Here is a 21568-nt window from a genome sequence, read left to right on the forward strand (position 1 = left end):
TCTCTGGAGCAGGAGAAGCAGTGCAGTAGGGTATGGAGTTGAGATGTGTACCATGTTAGAAGCTTCATGAGCCATGTTTGAGCCCACAGGGTACAGTGTGTACCCAAGCCTGAGTTGGAAATCTGTCAAGTTTCTGTACTGGCCCTTGTCCTCTCTTACTTTTGCTGGGAAAGAACAGAATGTTCTCAGGCATTTGAAGTTCCCTGCCACATGGCTGAGGCTTGAGCTCTGGGCTGCAGCATGGATGCCTGGTGTCTGGGGAGCTCAGCAGGCAAGCCAGGGCTTAGGTCGTATTCTACCTGCTTCCAGAGATGCAAGTTGTAAATTATTAAAGAAGCAGCACCCCTTTAATTGTGTACAAGAGGAATGTGTATTTCAGTCTGGCTTTCAGAGTGGGCCATGATACTGTACCTTTTGTTTTAATCTCAGGCCTCTTTTATTTGGGAAAACTACCTGACTGGAGAACCCAGGCCCTGGAGACAGAGCTGTATTGAAGCCCTATTAACTTCTAGCTTCCTGATGCAGCAATCTGTCAATGATTGCCAGTCCCCTTTTTGCATTCTCTGTGTATTGCAAGACAATGCCTGGCTATTCTGCTTCTCAGAGCCTTGTGAAAAAGTCTACAGGGATCAGCTCTGCATTGCTCTCTTGTGACGGGGCTTAGTAGATGGATCCCCTACAAGAATTGGAGTGTGCAGGACATTTGCCATGCCTTTTTCATTGAGTTGATGTTTTCACTGCCTGAGCTCTAATGGCCCACACGGGGGAAGAGTTTAGTCAAGAGAGGCTTTCCTTTTAGGTAATCTAGGGATAATCAGGTAATATAGGGGTCTGGCATTCATGAGATCATGAGTTCACATTTCATCTCTCCCACTCTATTGCTTAAATGTCTGTGTATTCAGTAATGCTTATTACTGAACAAGAAACTCATCTTCCTCTTTCCCAAAGCAGGTTCATATCAGCTGCTATCTGTTTCACTAAGAAGTTGCACAAGGTCATGTCAGACAGAACTGGAAATGAATCTAGGTCTCATATATGGCACATGCAGATTCTATCCTCTTAACTAGGTGCCTTTCAGACTGAGTGGGTGCATCTGCATGTGTGCTGTGCTGTACTGTGGAGTAGACTAATTAGCTCCACAGTAAAGTGTCATTGTCTACACGTGCACCCGTATTAGTGTGCAGTAAATTAATGAACTCTGCTATAAGATAGAACTTCTGGGGACAGTACTATCTTACTGTGGAGTTATTAACTAGGATAAAACATGCATATAAGCACTGGCCTAGGCATAAATTGCACCCAGTCAGCCCAGGCAGCCGGGGGCAAGACTACTGCCTGTTGCCTAGCCACGTAGTTCTGCACGATTGGAACTCTCATGCCCCAGCCAGCCCCTCCAATACCCAACGCTGCCACCTGGAGCCCAGGGCTGGCCCCCCAGACCTGCTACCAGTCTAGGCCTGCTCCACCTCAGATCAAAGTGCTGCTGTTCTGGGCACACATGTGGATGCTATGCCTAGGAGCAGTGTACTGTGGTTCAAGCAGCTCTGGAGTTTATCCTTTTGCATTAATTGTACATGTAGATGTTCCCACTGTGCTCAATCTGTGTGCTTGGCTATCCTGTCTGCAGTCACTACTAGTGATTAGTAGTTCCAACTACTGAACAGCCTTTCTTCCCCGAGCCAGGAACAGTGCCAAGGAACACGACTCCCCAGCATTCTTTTGTTGTCTAGCAAATGGTTGCATAACCTATATGCAACCCCCAGCATATAATTGACCCCAGCATTCTTTCGTGCCCATGGCAGGGGGTCAGACTCAATGATCTGCTCAGGTCCCTTCCTATCCTACCTATGAAACCTAGTGATGAAGTGTCATGTACTTCCTTTGGGGGCTGTTCCATATAGAGCAGGGGTTAGCAACATTTTTTGGCAGAGTGCCAAAAACATCTGCAGCCTTGACTTGTAAAATGTTGGCATGCCAGGGGAAGATGGTGGGGGAACTGCAAGAGGCCTGATCCTAGTTTTGGCAGCGCAGCCCCAGCCCCCTTCTCCGCTGTCCACACCAAGGCGTGCCAACAAGATGCCTTTGTTTGCCATGCTCAGCTGATGAGAGATGAAATGAATAAATGGTAGATGCAAGGAAGAGGAATGAGTTTCTGGACAACTACAATGATGACAGGAGGGAGAAAATTGCCAAAAGGAAGGAGCAGTTACAGATTCCAGAGGCTTCACCAGTTGTGCTGGGTTTGGAGGCACGTCCCAGGTGGTGGCTTGAAAAGATTCAGCTGCATTTTTTCCCCCACCAGACAGGTCATGTATACACACATTGGCATTCTCAGTGCCTGGCTGTAAATATCCTAGCAGGGAGTTCTTGACTGTTCTCTACAAGGCTTGCTAACGACTTTGGGGTTTAGAATATTAACACAAAGGGGTTTCTTTGCCAAGTAGGCTCACTTTTTATGCACTACGTACTCTGAATTATATAGATTGGATTTTTCTTAGCACTGTCTTTCACCATGCATCCTGGGAACTCACCATGAGAAAGGAGCTCAGACCTTCTGGTGTGTTGTCAATCGACTGCCCCTCTCCAGCAATGCTGTACTCTGTTGGAAATTCTGCCACGTGTTCCACAAGCTCCTCCGCGATGGACACCCAAATGTAAGTCCACTTTCTACCATTGTAGGAAGCAAGAATACTAAAACTGCTTCTGACATACTTTCAGCCATTATCCCAGGTAAGGAAGAGGATGACCTTGAAGGGCAATCGTAGTGTTGCCGATTCTTGTAGATCATATGTCAAGTAATACTTGATGGTTTTTCTAAAGTTTCAGCTCCAGAGATGTGATAGTCTTAGCCTTTTTGAGTGGCATATTTGTTGAGAATCTGAAAAGAAAGAATAAAAGATCAGGAAAGCTCATAAAAGACCTAAATTTTAGTTTACCTGTTTTTTTCTTACTTCAGGATTTTAAACCAGTTTTAGGATTTTAAATCACTTGAGGCTGTAATTTTGTATTTATCAAAAAGAGGGAGAAATGGGCAGGTTTGGGGAAGGAGAATAAGCCCTGTTTTATTGTTTCCATTCCCCATCCTGGGCCTTCTAAACTCTTATACACCACAGACATTTTACACCTTTCCTATCCTATTTTTAAAAAGCTGTGAAGTGCCAGTATTGCTGCCCTAACAATGGCTGATGGCTAGAAAATGTTATTTAGTAGAGTTGCACTGATACATCGGTCCAATATCAGATCAGTACCAATATGAAGCAAATTGTCTATATGGGATACCAGCCCTATGGGGCCAGTAATTTGGACGATAAATGCCCGTGCTGCACACAGCCACAGCACAACATGGAGCAGAACTGGCAGCATGGAGAGCTGCCTCCAGCTGGTAAGTCAGAAGGGGAGGAGGTAGGGAAGGGGCATGGGGGGGGCAGATCAATGCCTCCCGTGGTGAGAGAGGGCGCATGCGCTGCCCAGCTTGGGAGGGAGGGCATGGGACAGAGCCGCAGCTTGTGGTAGTGCCTGCCCCTGTCCCCTCCCTCACTGCAGGGGGCATTGATCTGCCCCCCCTGTGCCCTTTCCCTTCCCTGTCCCCTTCCACCACACCAGACTTGGCACTTGGAGGCAGCTGTATCAGATATTGGATCAGTTTCAGCCAATATACCTCCTTAAATATCAGCTATTGGTATCGGCCCCCAAAATCTCTGTCAGTGCACCCCTAGTATTTAGAGGTTTGCTTTTGGGAACTGGCTTATAGGTGAAGTAGATATTGCATCAGAACAATGGTCCAGGGTAATGGCAAAGGTTAATTGATTTTTAAAAGCCTTTTTATGGCAAAGTCTCCTTCAAGGCCAGCTGTGTTTGACACAGGCAAACAGCAAGCAGACATACAGGCTGGGAATTTGAAGATATGTACCACACTGTTCCATAACATAAACAGTGTACCATAACAGAGATAAGGGACTCTGCCATGTTGGCCAGGTCACAGTGCCCAACTGTAGTGCCTTGGGATTTCTGATTTTGGGGAAACTGACAAGATTAGGAGGATACTGGAAATAACCAAATTAGGATGTGTGCATGTGATGGGTTTGTAAAACAAAAGAATATGCTGACAGGACAGAATGTTGACAGTATGATGACCACAGGGAGACAGACCAATCAACGATGCCTGGAAATGAAGAGTCATCAGAGGGAGAGAGAATACAAAAGAAGGGATTTCAGAGCAGCAGAGGGCCCCTGAGAGGGTGAACCCAAGGCCAACATGGCCAGAGGGCATACCACCAGCCCATCTCACCTATCCCCCTGTGTTGCCTCAGCCTTTGACCTCCAAGCTGCTGACATCTGGCATTCAAGAAAGAACCTCAGGGTGAAGCTCACATACTGGCCATACATATCTCGACCCTGTGACAACTCTAGGACTGGTAGCTATAGAATTGTTTGCATTATTCTTATCCGCTATCACTGTGCATCAATAACATTCCCCTGTTATTGAGTGGAGAGGTTGTGGTCAGTCTGATGGTTTGGGTCTGCCCAGAACAAGGTATCTGGGTCATAAATCCATGCCAACAATGGCCTCTACCCACTCCTTGGTGCCTCCTCAGGCCCAGGTCTATAGCTGATCAAGGGAAAGATATATACTTTTTTTGTTTAACAGTTTGCACAGGACAATAGAAGTGTTTAATCCATCACTTGTCTCTCCCAACCTAGAGCTGAGACCTGGAAACAGAAAGAATTCTTCCCCAGTGACTAATCTTGCATCCTTCATCTTGCCTTATCCTTTAGCCAATCCTCCTGCTTGCTGTGGTTCCCATCTCCTCTTTGCTAGATGCTAGGGATGCCCACTGCATAGACACATGCACTTCAAGAACAGTAATTCTTTGCCTTTCTCCATCTTCATTCATAGAATCTCAAGCACTTTCCAGACATGAACAAATTAAGCCTTCTCAGGGCTTGCCTGCACTTGGAGAGTTATGAAAACAGCTATTCCAAAATAACTCTCTGCATGGATATTCTGTGTGGCAGGAAAACATTAGGGAATGTGAAGGGGGCAGGGACTTACCATGGAAGAACTGATGCATGTTGACTGTCCATGTGCTTGCTTTCATACCACAGTGGAATCAAAACCCTTGTTTTATTGAAAGTTAACTTGCCTTAATTTAGATTTTACTTCCTGCAGGGTAATTATGGGCACCCAGCCACTAGAGGCCAGATTTTATTCTGCCTGTTAGGTGCCTAAGTGTAATTCTGTTCCACTCAGCTTGATTCCCTGGGTGCTCCTCCTCCATGCTGCTTTTTGTGACTTAGACTTAAGGCTAAGAGGACCTGGTATTACAAAAGTAGATGAAATAATGATAGATTTTCAGGGGCTCACACAAGATGGAATAGGATCACATTTAAACACCTAATCCACAGAATAAGCTCTGCACTGGCTGCTCCGTGGCAAGTCCCGGCTCTGTTCTAATTTACTGTAATTTATTCATTTGTTCATGCCCTTATTCCAGAATAAAAGTTGCCTGTGATTCTGGAAGGAGAACATCTTCACAGGGAGTTATTCCAAAACAACTATCTCTGTAAATTTCCAAGTATAGACAAGACCTCAGCCTGTGCGAGCTGGGGGGTGGATTGTCACTTCTGTTGCATGGGTAGGGAAATTAAGGCATGCACATGCTGTAGCTTGCTCAGGAACAGAGCTGGGAGTAGAAGCCAGAGGTGTTGTTTATTTCATTCTCTCAGTGCTAGATCAAACTCTTCTCACAAACTAAAGCTTTTGTCTGTAATGCTAGAAGCCTGGCAGTATGGCTGGCTTGCTAACAAGCTCTGTGTCTCTCTTTGCTCTCTGACTGTCTCTTCTCCATTTCCCTTCCAGGTCCTGAAAGACTCTCTGAGGTACAAGAATGAGCTGATTGACATGAGCAGGATGTGGGTGAGTTGCCTTTGGGGAATTGCCTCTGTAAATGAACTGCTGCTCATGGTAGGAGACAGTACTAGGGATCCTTCCATGTAGTCAAGTGAGACAGCAGACCTCTGACAGTGTCTGTGGAGCAGTGGCTGGAGCCTGGTTGGGGCTAGGCAGCTAGTAGCATTTCTTTTCAGCTGTCTGCCTACCCAAAGGCTACCCAGAGCATGTCTCTGCACCAGCTGCATTCAGCATAAGCCTTTATTACAGAGTGGCAGATTCAGGATGGAGTTGATGCTTCGTTATCAGCCTCCCAAGGGGAGTTGAGCCTCTGAAATACTGAGGAAGAGAGGGTTGTCCTTTCTCAGGAGGTGGGTGAAAATAGAACAGAACTTTGTCAGTGGTGTTTTGAAAACAGATCTGTATTTTACCTTCTACTCCTTGTCTTTCTGGACTTGTTTGGCCTATTAAAGGCAAACCTCTTTGGGTTGCTGAGAAGAGGGACCCAGAATAAAGGAGGCTTGGGTTTATAAAGAAAAACACTTATAGTTACAGAAACTGACCACCTTGTGACTCCCACTTTTAGGGCAAAGTTGAGATGGGGGTAGCAAGTGAGTAAAGGGAAATGCAGCAAGGCAGGGGATGGAGAGCTGGAGGGTCACCAAGATGTGTGGAGGGAGCCTGTGCTTGCGCACCCCAGGGAAAAAAGAGGGCTTTGGGTGTGTTGAGAGGTGGGGGTAGGGTGAATTGAGGTGCACAGTGTCCCAGTAACATTGGGATACTTGGAATGGCACAAAGCAGAGTGTGATGAAATGAACTTTAGCCCATAAAAGCTTATGCTGCACACGTGTATGCATGCATACACATGCACACACTTTGGGTAGTCTATATGATGAAAATGTATCCTACCTTCCACATAGAAAAGACATCATAGAAACTGAGGGAGGAATATGGGGTGTGTTTGTGCATGGCACCATAGGAAACTGGGGAAAGGCAGTGTTAAAATATTTGTGGAGAGAAGTCTTTTCTGCTTTCCTTTTGTTGTGCTCTGTCTGTTAAACCCACAACTTATGCAGCAAGCCATCAGCAACACTTCCCATGGATTTGATAGCTTGGGCAAGGGAAGTCTTCCAAGGTGGCTTTATGAAATCTGTAAAAAAACCAAAACAAAACAGTAGAAATTCATTTCCTCAGAGCTTGTAAAAAAACCCAGATTAAGCTGTAGGAGCACATTTTAAATAATTGGGGCAGTACACAAAGTTTAGAAACAAGACCTGTAATAAAGAAGGACCACTGAGAACTAGTTTCAGTGGAGCCCAGCCCATAAAAAATACAGGCAACCCCTGCTTAACGCAGTTTCACTTAGCGCTATTTCACTATAACACTCATTTTAAATTGATACCTGATCTCACTCAATGCTCAGCGTGTTTCATTATAACGCTTTCAGTTGCCATCTTGGGTTATTAAAAACACTTGCGGTCGCCATCTTGGATTGTCAAAAACTTTTGGTTTCACTTAACCCCCATTTCGCTTAATGCTCTGTTTTTCAGGAAGGAATTCAGAGCGCTAAGTGGGGGTTGCCTGTATTGTATGGATTCATAAAAACTCTGCACCTCTTGAAACCCCCAAACAATGAGCAGACTATATTCTAACAGTTCAGAAGACCAGTTGCCATTACATCTGTTTCTTCATTTATTGTCCACCCAGCTTTAACTTTGCTTCCCAGTGCAATTGGCAACAATTGGCTGACAAACGACTGTAAAACGCCAATTCTTATTCTATGGATCCATGCCCCAACACCCTTAAGAGAGGGAGTTGGTTTTGATTCAACATAACATGTGGACCATGTGCTTTTGAACAAGTTTGGAAAGGTACCAGTTCACTCTGAATCAGTATCTGGATGGCAGATTCTATTTTGTACCGGTTTCTCATGGGTTTTTTTGGTATTTTTCATTGCATCAGAGCTGGTGTTTACAATGGTTGGAAGTTCTTGTGCGTCAGGCTCTCTCTCTGTCTCACTGGAGACATTATGTGGTTTTTGGTTCATTTTGTGTGTTTATTTCTCCCAGTAAAGTGTTAGCTACAAAAAGGTTTTACAGCAGATTTCAGATAATTCAGGATCTCCAGAAGCAGAGGTCTATCTCCTCCACCAAAGGAACTGCACCAATAAAGGCTAAACATAGAGCTGCTGAGCATTCTTTTCTGTATTGAAAATCAAGTAAACCCCCAATTCTACAAGTCTGTTGGCTTTAATTATGGGTCTTTAGAAGGAATTGTATTTGCATAGAACCATTATTGAAGGCAGTAATTTTACATTGGCATAAATGTTTCCCCTGTCCTTTATGGGTATTATTGCAGGATTGGGACCCATGGACTGAGAGACAAACTGTTCACCATGACCCACCCTTGCCCCACAGCACCCTCAATCTACAGTGATGCATGTTCTGCAAATGGGATTATCAAAAGTCATGTAGCAAACAGTATCGATTACGTTTGACCCTTTTGAGAAAGTGCCTGATTTAGAAGTCATAGAAAATTAAGGCTGGGAGGGACCTCAGGAGGTCATCTAGATCAATCCCCTGCTTAAACCAGGACCATCCCCAACTAGATCGTCCCAGCCAAGGCTTTATCTAGCTGGGTCTTAAAACACCCCCAAGGATGGAGATTCCACAACCTCTCTGGGTAACCTGTTCCAGTGCTTTAATTCCCTGCTTGTGAGGAAGTTTTTCCTAATATCCAACCTAAACTTCCCTTTAGGAGATTCCCTTCTCACTGACAAAAAGATGTTCTACTCCCAAATAAAGTTCCTTAATATCCTTAAGATTTCCTCTGTTAGAGCCTTCTGAGATACTGCAGGTTCCATTGATGGTTTATGAACTAATGTGGCTGAGAAGTTTCAGAGGCAAAACCCAAGGGGCAGAAGTATGCAGGTGCTGATCAAGCTAACACCTTTTAGTCCTCTGTGATTGATTTGGAATATGAAGCAAAGCTGACAGGAGAATGAAACTGGTCGACATACAGCAACTAGGGAGCAGTAGGCTTTAGGGGCAGAGGCAGGCCTGCGTCAGGCTTGGTCTGAAAAGCAATTTTCATTTTTAAAACTCAGTTCTTTTGACAGATTTGCTATAAAGCAGTGCAGTTAGCTTAACTGTTTCCTCTGTGGCCCTGAGATGGATTCAGTAATTGCTGCTAATGTAATAAGATGGTTTGTTGCCACAGATGCACCTGGATACTGTACGGGGGATAACATTTACTATGTAAGAAAGAAAAAGGGCTGTTGGGAGTTGAGCCATGACCTCACCCACACAAACACCACTGCTTGCACAGGGTGGCAAGAGGGAAATGGGTGATGTGAGATAACTGTGGCTAAAATGACTCAAACAGGAAGGTTTACAAATTCAGAAAAGAGGGAAATGAAAATTGCTTCTTCATTGTCAGAGTGCATGTGCAAGCGCACATGCAGCCTGACATTTGCATGCTTAGGTTAACAGACCACAGGCAGAGAGACATAAAAGTGTCTTCCCTGGGGTTCAGCTTTGTCCCTTGACAAATGCCACTCATTGGATTTACATCTTGTCCAGCTGCCAGTGGTTCATTTTTATGATATTGATCAGTGTGGAAGCAGATTCCGTGTGCTGCTTGCTAATATTCTTCTTTCTCCCTGCCTGTATAGTTGGGCTGATGTCCTCACTACCTGCCTTGGCTAGTAGTAATCCAGTCTTGTGCAAGTTACTGCCTACAGCACCATAAAGTGACAGTAACTCTTTTATTAACCCCTAGTTACAAAGGGGTTATCATCCCAGTGACAGTTCAGTCATTCCTTCCCTACACATACCTGTGAACCAGGCCTCTTATGTCACTGGAGAACTAGAAATGGTTGAGTAATGCCATGCATATAAATGACAGGAATAATAATTCATAATTCAAGAGGAGTGACTTGTGAGCAGTAACTGTCAGACAACTGCATCAGTTCTTCAGTAGACCTAATTGCAGAGCAGAACTCATATATAAAGTCAGAATTGGCCTCAGAGGCACCCTCAGACATGAGCCTTCTATACCCAAGATACAAACTGAAGTGTTAAAATTAAATGAGAGTCCAGGGTATTTAAAAAAAAAACTTTCTTCTACCCAAGTGACAATAACATCCCAGCTGCAGAAACAGGACATTTACTCTTCCCATACTGGTGTAAAGACTAAATTGTCGGGCTAGGGATGCAGCCTGTCCAGCAGCTAATTTAGCTGAGAATGAATTCATAACGTTGCCTGTGGGTCTGTGTGAGAGAAGACCCAGCCATATTAGTCTTTGGAATAAATAAGCTCTGCATCTCACACCAGGAGTTTCCCTGCTGGGTGATGAAGGCTGGTTGCTGAAGTTTGTCCTGATTTGTAAAAGTGACAGCTTCTGAGCTGTGTTGGGAGTGCAGGTTGGGTGTTAGGGCCAACTCTTCTGGCCCATAGCATCCTCCCCTGTTCCAGGATACGTATAAATGTGACAACATTCCATGAGCCAAGATGTGTCATAGCATGCAGTGAATGCTCTCCTCCTATGGGCAGGGGAGATTTTTGTAGGTCAACAGCACATGGCATGGCACATGTCTAGGGGTCTACCAAATTTGTGGAGGCGGCCGACCAATATTGTGAGCAGATTACAGGGCCACCCGCCATATTCGTAGACTGAGCATGGTGCCCCCCCAACACCTCTGATAGGCTGAGGGTCCTTGGCAGTCCCGCCCCTTCCTGCAGATTACCTCAGGGCCCAAAATGGCAGCTTAATTCCTAGGGCTGCGCGAAACTTCGGCAGCCGTTGCATTTTGGAGGTGTTTTGGCCCGTTTCAGTACCTGAAACCGAATCCGAAATGAAATGGAAGGTTCCAAAACAAAACGGAACCATCCAAAACATTTCGGATGTTTTGGAGTGTTTTGAAGGTGGGCTTGTGGGAAAACAAAAAACTCAGAAGAGGAAAGTGCAGGGGAAGGACTGCTCTAATATTGACAGCTGTAGCTGGTTAGTAGCTGCGATCTGTCCCTGAAGTTCCTTTCAATCCCAGTGCTCTGGGGGAGGGACAGAGAAAGAACATATAAGGCTGCTTGTTCTCTCTGCCTTTTGTGAGATCTGTCTCTTGCAGCACGGGCAGCAAGCACAGCATCTGAAGGGTCTAGGCTAGTAGCAGTAGGTAGTCTGTTGCTACCAAGTTGTAGCCAGCCATTAGCCAATCCTTTCCCACTTACCCTTGCCCATCATCCCTATTGTTAATCTCTTTTAAATATTTCTTCCAAAAAAATCCTGTTGTTTATTCTTGTTATTTTTTTTTCATCCCAAACAAAAAGAAAGCTGTGCTTTTCCTGGCAGTGTCTCATCACTGTGCAGGAAGGCACTATACATATACAGCACACAGACACACATTTTCCAGCACACCAAACATGAAGCATGCTGGAAAGGTAGGTGCCAGATCTTGTGGCAGGAGAGCAAGAGGGGGCAGAGGCAGAGCTGTAAGTTCCACCCCCCACCCCTCCAAACTTGGATGCACCCTCTTTTCTACCAGGCATGAGGCTTCTGCTGCTAGTGGCAGCAAGGAGGTGGGAGCTGTGTCTGCACCTGCCCCACCTCCACTAACACCAGCAATAACAATAACCCCCAGCACGACCAGCATGAAAAGCAGCATGACAGTATCCTCCACCAATTTCAGTTTCCAGCCAGAGCCTTCCAGTGCCAGAGGAGGCACTGGATCTGGAACCAGGGGAGCTCAGTGTCATAGCCAGAGAAGTTCTGGGTAAGGAGGGGGAATCTGAGTTTGTGCTCCACACCCCTCAAAGTTTCCCTAGAGCCGGGTCTCCTTTTCCGGAAAGCACTTTGGGGGAGGTTGAAGTTGTGGAGGGAAGTGGCTCAGCTGAGTCAGCTCCTCCTGTTGTTGTGCCTCTGCCTGCTGAGGAGGGGGATAAGGCAGGATCCCTACCTACACCCCAGAAGCGAGGGGGTAGTGTAGTACTGGATCATTTTGAAGTGGCAAATGATCCCACATATGCTATCTGCCTGCACTGCCAATGCAAGACCATTTGGGTCAAGGATGAGAAACACTTCAGCACACAGGGATCCTGATGCATCTCAGGAGGCACCTTCTTAGTGCCCTGGCTCCTCCTCACCCTGGCACCAGTGGCAGCATGCTCAAAAGGAAGTCCCCTCTCTTGCTCCAAAGCCCCTATCCCCGAGAAGCAGAGGCAGGCCAGCCTGGACTAGTGGGGAAAAGGGAGAGGGAAAGGGGGGTGCATTCCAAAGGTGAGCGAGGTCACCCAGAGCGTTGGGGAGATGCTTGCTCTGGATGGCCAGCCCTTCTCCTTTGTTGAGCAGCCAGGGTTCAAGCGGCTCATGTTGCTTGTGGCCCCATCATACCACGTGCCCACATGTACCACCTTCAGCAGGATGGTGGTGCCCTCCCTATATAAGGCATGCAGGGAGTAGCTTGAGGGAGGAGCTACACAAGGCAGGTCCTCAGGTGACCTTACACTTCACCTCAGACATCTGGAGCAGCCGGGGTGGAGATCATGCCTACCTCTCCCTCACAGGGCACTGGTGCCATCAGTCAGGCTATCAGTGGTCTCTCCTGCAAGCAGAGGTGATAGATGAGTCCCACACAGCAATGGGGATCATGGGAGCCATGATTTGAATGGTGCCGGGGTGGCTTGTTGGGCAGGGCAAGCTCACCCCCAAGTTCATGGTCACTGACAATGGGGCCAATATGGTCAAGGTGGTGCATGGTGCCAACTTTGTTGGCATCTGCTGTGTGGCACACAAACTCTACTTTATAGTCAGGGATGCCTTGGAGAGGGACAGAGCTGCCAGTGATGATGCTGTCACAACCAGCCAGCTCATTTAAAATTGCAGGAAGGTGGCAAGCTACGTCTACCCCAACATCAAGGGAGGCAAGATGCTGTGGGACAAACAGGCAGAGCTGAGCATCCCCCAGCACAAAATCAAGCAGGATGTGGAGACTTGGTAGAACTCCACATACCTGATGCTCAAAAGGCTGGTTGAGCAACAGAAGGCCATCCATGAGGTGAACTTGCTCGGGGAGATTGGGATCAGAGGCCCCCATAACAAAACAGTGTGGGATACCATCTCCCAGAACTTGGTGGTCATCAAGCCATTCCTCAAGGCCACCAAGAGCCTCAGCGCTGGCGATGCCCTCCTTAGCCAGGTGATCCCTATAGTGAGGGAGCTTCAGAACCAAATCGAGAAGTTCCAGGGGAATAATGTTCCTGGTTGGGGCAAGCCGCTGTCACCAGAGGTGCAGGTACTGGTGAAGCAGCTGAAGGAGGGCATCAAGAAACGACTGGATCCATTGCAATCCAGTACGGTCTATGTGCTGGCAACCATGTGCAACCCAAGGGTGAAGGGGAGCATCTGCAGCAGCAACATCCTGGATCACTGGACGGAGATTTCATAGACATTCGGGCTGGAAGGGATTCCAAAGGATCATCGAGTCCAGCCCCCTGCCCCAGAGGCAGGAAGTCAGCAGGGATCATAGGATCCCAGCAAGATAAACATCCAAATGTATCTTGAAGGCGTTCAAAGTGGGTGCTTGAACCACCTCCAGCATCAGTCTATTCCAAACCTTGGGGGCTCGGACAGTAATGAAGTTCTTCCTTATGTCCAACCTGAATTGGTCACAGTGGAGTTTGTAATCGTTTAATCTTGTCATCCCTTGGGGCTCTCTGGTGAACAGACGTTCCCCCAGATCCTGGTGAACACCCCTGATAAACTTGTAGGTGGCCACCAGATCGCCCCTGAGCCTGTGCTTTTCCAGGTTGAAGAGTCCCATGGATCTCAGCCTCTCATCATAAGGTCTGTTTTCCTGACCTCTGATCATGCATGTGGCTCTCCTCTGCACTCTCTCAAGCCTCTCCACATCCTTTTTGAATTGTGGAGCCCAAAACTGGATGCAGTACTCCAGCTGCGGCCTCACCAAGGCTGAGTACAACGGGAGAATGACATCCCGGGATTTGCTTGAGAAACACCTATGGATGCAAGCCAGCGTTTTGCTCGCTTTACTAGCCACAGCATCACATTGAAGGCTCATGTTCATCTTGTGGTCAATCATGACCCCCAAGTCCCTTTCATCCATAGTGCTAACCAGCATAGCATTGCCGAGCCTATAAGCATGCTGCGGGTTTTTCCTCCCAAGATGGAGAACCTTGCATTTTTCGGTGTTGAACACCATCAGGTTCTCATCCACCCATTGGATGAGCCTGTCAAGATCTGCCAGAATCGCTCTCCTGTCCTCAGATGTGGATGCTTTACCCCAGAATTTAGTGTCATTGGTGAACTTGGCGAGCCCACTGCTGACACCAATGTCTACATCATTGATGAAGATGTTAAAGAGTATAGGCCCTAGGACAGAGCCTTGAGGGACCCCACTGGACACCACGCACCACGAAGATTGACTTCCATCAACCATCACCCTCTGGGTCCTGCTGCAGAGCCAATTCCCTGGCCAGCGGATCGTGGTGAGGTCAAGGCTGCAGTTAGCCAGTTTTGCCAAGAGGCTATCATGGGATACCAGATTGAAGGCTTTTTTAAAGTTAAGATATATGACATCAATCTCTTCCCCCTTGTCCAGGTGATAGGTCACCTTGTCGTAAAAGGAGATGAGATTGGTCAAGCAAGACCTACCCACAACAAACCCATGCTGGGTATCCCTCAGGATATTTCTGTCAGCTAGTCTGTTAAGGATGGCCTCTTTGATAATCTTTTCCAAGACCTTCCACAGGATAGAGGTCAGGCTGATGGGCCTGTAGTTTGCCGGATCCACTTTTCTTCCTTCCTGTCTTGAGGACAGGCACAACATTGGCCTTCTTCCAATCTTCAGGAACTTCACCAGAGCACCAGGAGTTCTCAAAGATCTGTGCCAGGGGCTCAGCTATGATGCTAGCCAGCTCCTTGAGTAGCCTTGGCTGTAAACTGTCAGGGCCGGCTGACTTGAAGGTATCCAGCCTGTTGAGGTGTTCCTTCATGAGGTCAACACTGATGGAGGGTAAGGAATCTCCCTCACCCGGGCCTCCCTGACCCACTGTCGGCAGGGGTGTCCCATGGGACTGGTGAAAAACTGACGCAAAGTACCCATTTAGCAAGTTTGCTTTTTCATGGGCATCGGTTGTCAGTTGTCCCATCTGGTTTAGCAGGGGTCTAATGTTGCCCTTGCTTTTCCTCTGGCTACCCACATATCTAAAAAAGGACTTTTTATTGTCCTTGATATTTGTAGCTAGCTGGAGTTCTATCTCAGCCTTGGCTTTCCTGGTTTGCTTGAGGAGCAGCCACCCGTCTTGAACTCCCCTCGCCTTTAGGTTGTGACCCTTTAGGGCCTCACTGACAAGCCTCCTGAACTTGTCAAAGTCAGCTTTCCTGAAGTCAAGGACTTCTGTATTACTGACTGACTTGCCAGCTTTACAGTGGATGGTGAAGGTGATCAGCACGTGGTCCCTGTCTCCCAGCTTCCCTTCGATCATTAGGTCACTCTCGGTTGCCAGTACCAGGTTGATCAGCGCTTTACCTCTCGTCGGCCTGTAAACTTCCTGCATTAGATAGAGGTCATCTATCCACGAGAGAAAGGTTTGCGACGGCTTGGATTTGGCTGAGCGCTCCTCCCACGAGATGTCCAGATAGTTAAAGTTTCCCATGACAACCATACACCGGGAGCGTGTGGCCTCAGCCAATGCCCTGGCAAACTCCTGGTCAAGGTCTTGACCCTGGGTAGGGGGTCTGTAGTAGACTCCCACCATAGTATCCCCTGTGTCGAGTTCCCCACGGATTTTAACCCAGAGGGTCTCAAGTCTTCCACCGTGGGTGCCAATGTCGGCCTGCAGGGATGTGTAGCTTTCCTTGACATAGAGAGCTACACCTCTGCCCCTTTTGTCCGTTCGATCCCTCCTGTACAGGGTATAACTGTTTATACCTGTGGCCCAGTCATGGGTGGAGTCCCACCAGGTCTCCATTATCCCTATGACATCATAGTTATTTGCATTTAGCAGGAGGACAAGTTCCTCCTGTTTGTTTCCCAAACTCCTGGCATTTGTGTATAGGCAGGCAAGTGTCCCCTTGGGGGCCCTGTCCTTGCCTACAGTTGATTCCAGGGCTGGGGCAGGGGTGGGTTCCCTTAAGTGTCTTGGCCTGCTGGCTTTGCAAGGGTTGCTGACCAGGCCAGCAGTGTTGGTAGTCTCCCCCCCCCCCCCCCAAATCCCCCGGCAGGCTTAGTTTAAAGCCCGGTGGAGCAGGTCAGCCAGTCTGGCTGAGAAGAGCCTCCTCTCCAGTGGAGAGAGGTGAAGGCTGTCCCTTCCCAGCAGCTCACTGCCTCTCTCACCAAAGAGCGGACTGTGATCATGGAAGCCAAAGCCTTCCCGATGACACCAGTGCCAGAGCCTTTGGTTCACTACCTGGATCCTCCTCTCCCTCCTCAGCCCATAGCCCAAGACTGGGAGGATCAAAGAAAACACCACCTGCGCCCCCAGACCCTTTAGCTCGGCTCCCAAATCCCTGTAGCACTGGTCAACAGAGTCAGGGAGGCAGAAGGGCAAGGGTGGGGGGACGTAGAAGAGGGGAAACCACTGTCTGGTGCCAGCACTCCATCCACCAGCCAGTCTCCTCCTCCACAGGTGCTGTCAGTGTGGGCCAAGGGCATGGCTTCCATGTTGGGGTCCAGAGGCATCAGACCCCATCATCGGGCAGGTAGCACTGAGGCCTCGGTGGCTATCTATCTCACAAGGATGTGGAGCCGCTGTTCTGTGACCCCTTGACCTACTGGGAAAACCGCAGCCAGATGTGGCAGGATCTGGCCACGGTTGCCCGGGAACACCTGTCCTGTCCACCAACCAGTGTTCTGAGTGAGAGGGTGTTTAGCATTGCTGGGGATGTTGTGACACCCCATTCCACCTCCTTGGATCCTGGTTTGGTGGAGCAGCTGGTGTTCCTCAAGGTGAACATCCTGCTGCTGGGGTTCCCCATGCTGCATGTGCAGACGGAGTGAGTGTCACCCTCCTGACTCCATCCACACCTCTTTCCTTTTCAATTTTTTTTTTAAATCATTTAATGCCCCGCTCTCAGAACTGGAGGCGGCACTCACTGTACTACCAGTCATCCTCCTGCTAAGCTCCTGTGCCAGGATGAACTTGGAGGTATGGGTTGAGCTTTGGGAAAGGAGGAGGCCCCAGGTCCTGGGCATGATCTAAAACTGCACCTTGCCAGGGTCTGGAGGCCTGGTGGGACTGCCAGTGGTGCGGCAGCCTCCAAAAAATGCCAGGATCACAAACCTCCCTGGTGAAAGGCAGGTAGGAGTCATCTTATAACCTCCAGCCACCCCACACATGCACAGTCCTGGCTAGGGAAAGCCCAATCCTGTAAGATCTTTGAGAGGCCTGAGGCTTGCCTGTTGCAGTGTATTTATAAGGCTCCAGGTGAGCTTAGCTGCCTGGGATGCCACCTCTGAAGCATGGTCCGCAGTGTAGGGAAGGTATGGAGCTGTGGAACAGATGTTACCCCTAGACATCAGAGGCCTAAATGGTCAGCCTCCCGCTTGGGTAACATCTGAATTGGTTTTCCATCCAGGTGTGGCAGGGAAAGAGGGGTGGGCGGTTCGCCCAGAAACAGGTGGGTGGGCTGAGATCTCACCTGCACTGGGAAGGCCCCGTGTTACAGGTTACCATCCCTGCTCCATTCATCCCACTCTGCCTTAATACACACAAGGCAGACAAGGATCTTTGGGTCAATTTGATATCTATTATTAGACCACCTGAATAGTTGGAGAAATATATCTTAGCAAGCTTTTGGATTTAAAACCCTTTGTCAGGCTGAGGAAGCAGTTGGTATATGTGCTGTTTCTGGATGGAAGGAATAGTAAAGAAGCCAGAGGCTGGCATGCAATGCAGGCAAGAAAGCCAGTCAGTGAAAATTTAAATTGAGGTGTCAGGGGGTGAGGGACAGGCTGGGAGGCAGGGGGTGGGGGGGGGAGGGAGGGGGAAGGGGGATGTAGCAGGTAAAAGTGAAGAGGTACCTGGGGAGTCACATGTCAGGCAGGTTATAGTGTGTCATAAATCCAGTGTCTATATTGAGTCCCTGAGTTTCTGTATCTAGGAGGCTGATGAAGTGAAGTTCATAGACTCATCAGTGAAAAGTGGTTTGTAAATTCCCTTTGAGGATAGGCCTGAGAGATTGGAGACAGAGTGACTTTCTTTTGAGAAATGTGCCCCTACAGGTATTTGGGTATTCTTGTCTGTAATAGATCTCCGGTGTGCATTCATTCTGGTGTGCAGTTGTTGCTTTGTGTCTCCTATATATTTTCCATCAGGGCATTTGGTGCACTAGATGAGATGTATAACATTTCTAGAGATACAGCTGTAAGATCCAGGAGTGGTGATGGTTCTGTTGTGGGGTGTAGTAATTATGGGGGTGCTGGAGGTACGTTGGCAGGTTTTGCATTTCTTGTCATGACATAGTCTGGATCTATTCAGTGTGTTTTGGACTGTAGGAAGTTTGCTTCTGGTGATGAGGTTAGCGAGGTTCAGTGCCTGTTTGAATTTACAAACCACTTTTCACAGATGAGCCTATGAACTTACATCAACCTCCTGGATTCAAAAACTCATGGACTCAATATAGACATTGGATTTACGGCACACTATAACCTGCCTGACATCTGACTCCCCAGGTACCTCTCCACTTTTACCTGTTACATCCCACTGCTCCCTGCCCCCCAGCCTGTCCCTCATCCCCTGACACCTCCATTTCCATTTTCACTGACTGGTTTTCTTGCCTGCATTGCATGGCAGCCTCTGGCTGTCTTTACAGGGGGACAAATGATTCCCAAAGAGAGGAAGTAGGGGATGAAATGTGGGTGGGGTTATGCAAATGATGGAATGAGAGCTGGGGAAAGGAGTAGGAGGGTAGGATTGGAGGTGGGGTTATGCAAATGACAGATCAGGGTATGGAAGGAAGGCGGGGTTATGCAAAATGCCAGGGAATGGAATGGAGTGGCGGCTGCCTCTGCCTTATTCCCCCCATTCCTTCACCATCCTCCTCCCTTCACCTTCCACCCCGTGCCCCACGACTACAGGACTTCCCATGGGCTTTTCTTCTTGTTGGTAAGTTTACTTATTTATTTTTGCAGTGAGCCCACCAAAAGCGTGGAGCCTGTACTTTTTCATAGAGCTGCCTGAAATCGCAGTTTCCACAAAGATTGCGATTTCAGTAGGACCCTACATATACCATATGCTGTTTAGAGTCATTTCCTAGTTGATATGAAGGATAACACCCTTTTTCTGGGTTTTTATTAGCATGCTGGTTGATTCATTTAAAAGGTGGTAATGAGGAAGGTATAGATGCCAGTAGAGGTGCACTGATACATCGGTCTGATATCAGATCGGCACTGATATAAAGAAAATTGATTGTATCAGAAATCAGCCTGATGTGGCCAATAATTTGGGTGATAAATGCCTGTGTATGCGAGCAGCAGCACATAAGCAGCGAGGAGCACAGTCCAGCAGCTTGGAGAGCTGTGTGCAGCTGGTAAGTCTGTTGCGGTGGAAGGGGAGGGAGGAGGGAAGGGGCTTGGGGGGGCAGGTCAACACCCTCAGTGGTAAGGGAGGGAGTGGGGCAACAGCTGAGGCAGGCACTGCCCAGCCAAGGTGGTATGAGGCATGGGAGGGTAGGGAGAGGCTCCAGGTGTGGGCTGGAGCCGGGGCTGTGCCAGGCTCTTCCTGGTGCATGGTGGCTGAGCTCGGGGCAGGCAGTGGTGGTGCTCGGAGGAGGGACTATGGTGAAATTTGTGGTGGCTGCAGCCGCCCCCCCCCCCCCCCCCCTTATCCCCCTTCCCAGTGCTGCCGCCACCCAGCCCAAGTGCAGTCCCAGCCGGACCCTCCCTCCCTCCCCCCCCCCCCAATGCACTGGGAAGAGTCCAGCACATGCCCCCCATGCCTTCCCGGGGTGTGTATAGTGGCAGGAGCCATCCCCCCCAACCCTCCTCATGCCCCCTAGATGAGTAGTGGCTCCATCCCATGCCACAGCCTGCCCTGGCTGGGCAGCACTTACCCCTGCCCCAGCCCCACTCCCTCACCACAGGGGCCTTGATCTGCCCCTCCCATGCCCCTTCCCTCCCCCTCCCTGTCCAGCACAACAGACTTACCAGTTGTACACAGCTGCATCAGAAATTAGATCGGTATCAGCTGATATGCCTCCTTAAAAATCAGCTGTTGGTATCGGGCCCCAAAATCGCTATCGGTGAGCCCCTAGATACCAGTAGTGTCAAATAGGGCTGTTGGTGTCAGTCACATCATGTGCAAGAATATAGCCAATTTGAGAAATCGGGAGGCAAATGTCAATTTTAGTTGGGGTGTACAAGTAGCAGGGAAGCTGGCAGAATGGTGCAAGAAGGCCTTGTCCCATAGGAAATGTCTTGGGAAGTGAAACTCTGAGAGCAAAGGAGCCTGGCCTGTGGATAGTTTGCTTTCTTTTTGTGTGTTAGAAAGATCAGTGACTTTAAATATATGACTTAGATAAATACATGGGGGAGGGGAGGGCAGAGGACATGCACAGCAGCTGGGCACACAAACAGTTTGTGTACTGGGACATAAAAAGAAACTGAGACTAGGAGAACAGGGAATTATAAAGAACAAGCAGAGGTCTCATAGGTATGACTTTTTGACCTTAAAGGTAATATGTGATTCCAGGTAGTTCAGCAAGGGAAGTACGTACCTCTCCTGCCAAAAGCAAATTGACACCAGGCATCTTGCCAGCATCACACTTAAATGCTTCATCACTTGATTTCTTCTCTTCCACAGGGTCATCTGAGTGAGGGCTATGGACAGCTATGCAGCATCTACCTCAAACTGCTGAGAACAAAAATGGAATTCCATATAAAAGTGAGCCTGCTTGCCCATTCCACTTCCTCCTCCAAACAGATTATTTTCTAGGTACCCTCTGAGGCATTGGGTGCTGGCTACAGCCAAGGCTAGGGATTGTGGCTGTGGTGTGCCAGTGCTCCTGCTGGGACCGAAGCCAGAAGTTCCTGGCTAAAGGGTCTTGCCCCTCTGCTCAGGGTCAGGACGATTTCTATATTTGGGGCCAGGAAGGAACTGGTCAGACTGGTATGGACTGTGGGGATTTTTGTCTTCCTCTGTAGTAGGGGACATGGCTCTCTACTCAGGATCTCTTGAGCATACATTGACAACATTTTTATAAATAAACATTTTATAGAAGTAGGACATTGACTGCTGTGGTTCCCCTCCTTTATCTGTGGCAGGTTTGAGTGTTAGGTCTGTGTTGTGTCCGGGTTGATGGTAGTCTTATGTAGAGTTTAGATTATGGTTTGTATAAAATGGCTTAGATAGGGTTGGTAGGATGCTAGAGTCCCTTCCAGCCCTGCTTCTCTATGATTTGATGGTTTTATGATTCTACCCTGCTCTGGTTTCATTCAGTGAATGAAAGGGCTCTAGAAGTTCCACTCCTTGGGTTCCCCACGTGTCCATGCTTCTCTATTGGGAGGTAGGCTGGAAAGCAGAGCTATCACTCGTATTGCACGACGTAACACTTGCTTTTCAGCCAACGCACATCCTTAGCATGTTAGAACTGAGCCCTCTTCACTGACCTCTAGCTCTGGAGAGCTAGAGATGATTCTTGCAGTCCTTTGGGTCAACTGTTAG

At 48.2% G+C, this 21568-nt stretch overlaps 1 protein-coding gene across 7 annotated transcripts in view; it reads left to right on the plus strand.

Moving 5' to 3' along the window:
• HIP1 (huntingtin interacting protein 1) overlaps positions 1-21568 on the plus strand; it is a 170163-nt gene that overhangs the window by 94955 nt on the left and 53640 nt on the right. For 6 of the 7 annotated variants that reach the window (XM_014609869.3, XM_014609864.3, XM_059717345.1 and 3 more), the window contains exons 3-5: positions 2512-2654; positions 5861-5917; positions 20708-20788. In XM_014609869.3, coding sequence (XP_014465355.1) covers positions 2512-2654; positions 5861-5917; positions 20708-20788 — 281 coding nt within the window. The remainder of the gene's footprint in view (positions 1-2511; positions 2655-5860; positions 5918-20707; positions 20789-21568) is intronic. The other variant, XM_019486318.2, reaches the window with a different exon arrangement.

This window comes from Alligator mississippiensis, chromosome 14 (assembly GCF_030867095.1).
Source record: "Alligator mississippiensis isolate rAllMis1 chromosome 14, rAllMis1, whole genome shotgun sequence".
In the NCBI taxonomy this organism is placed as follows: domain Eukaryota; kingdom Metazoa; phylum Chordata; order Crocodylia; family Alligatoridae; genus Alligator; species Alligator mississippiensis.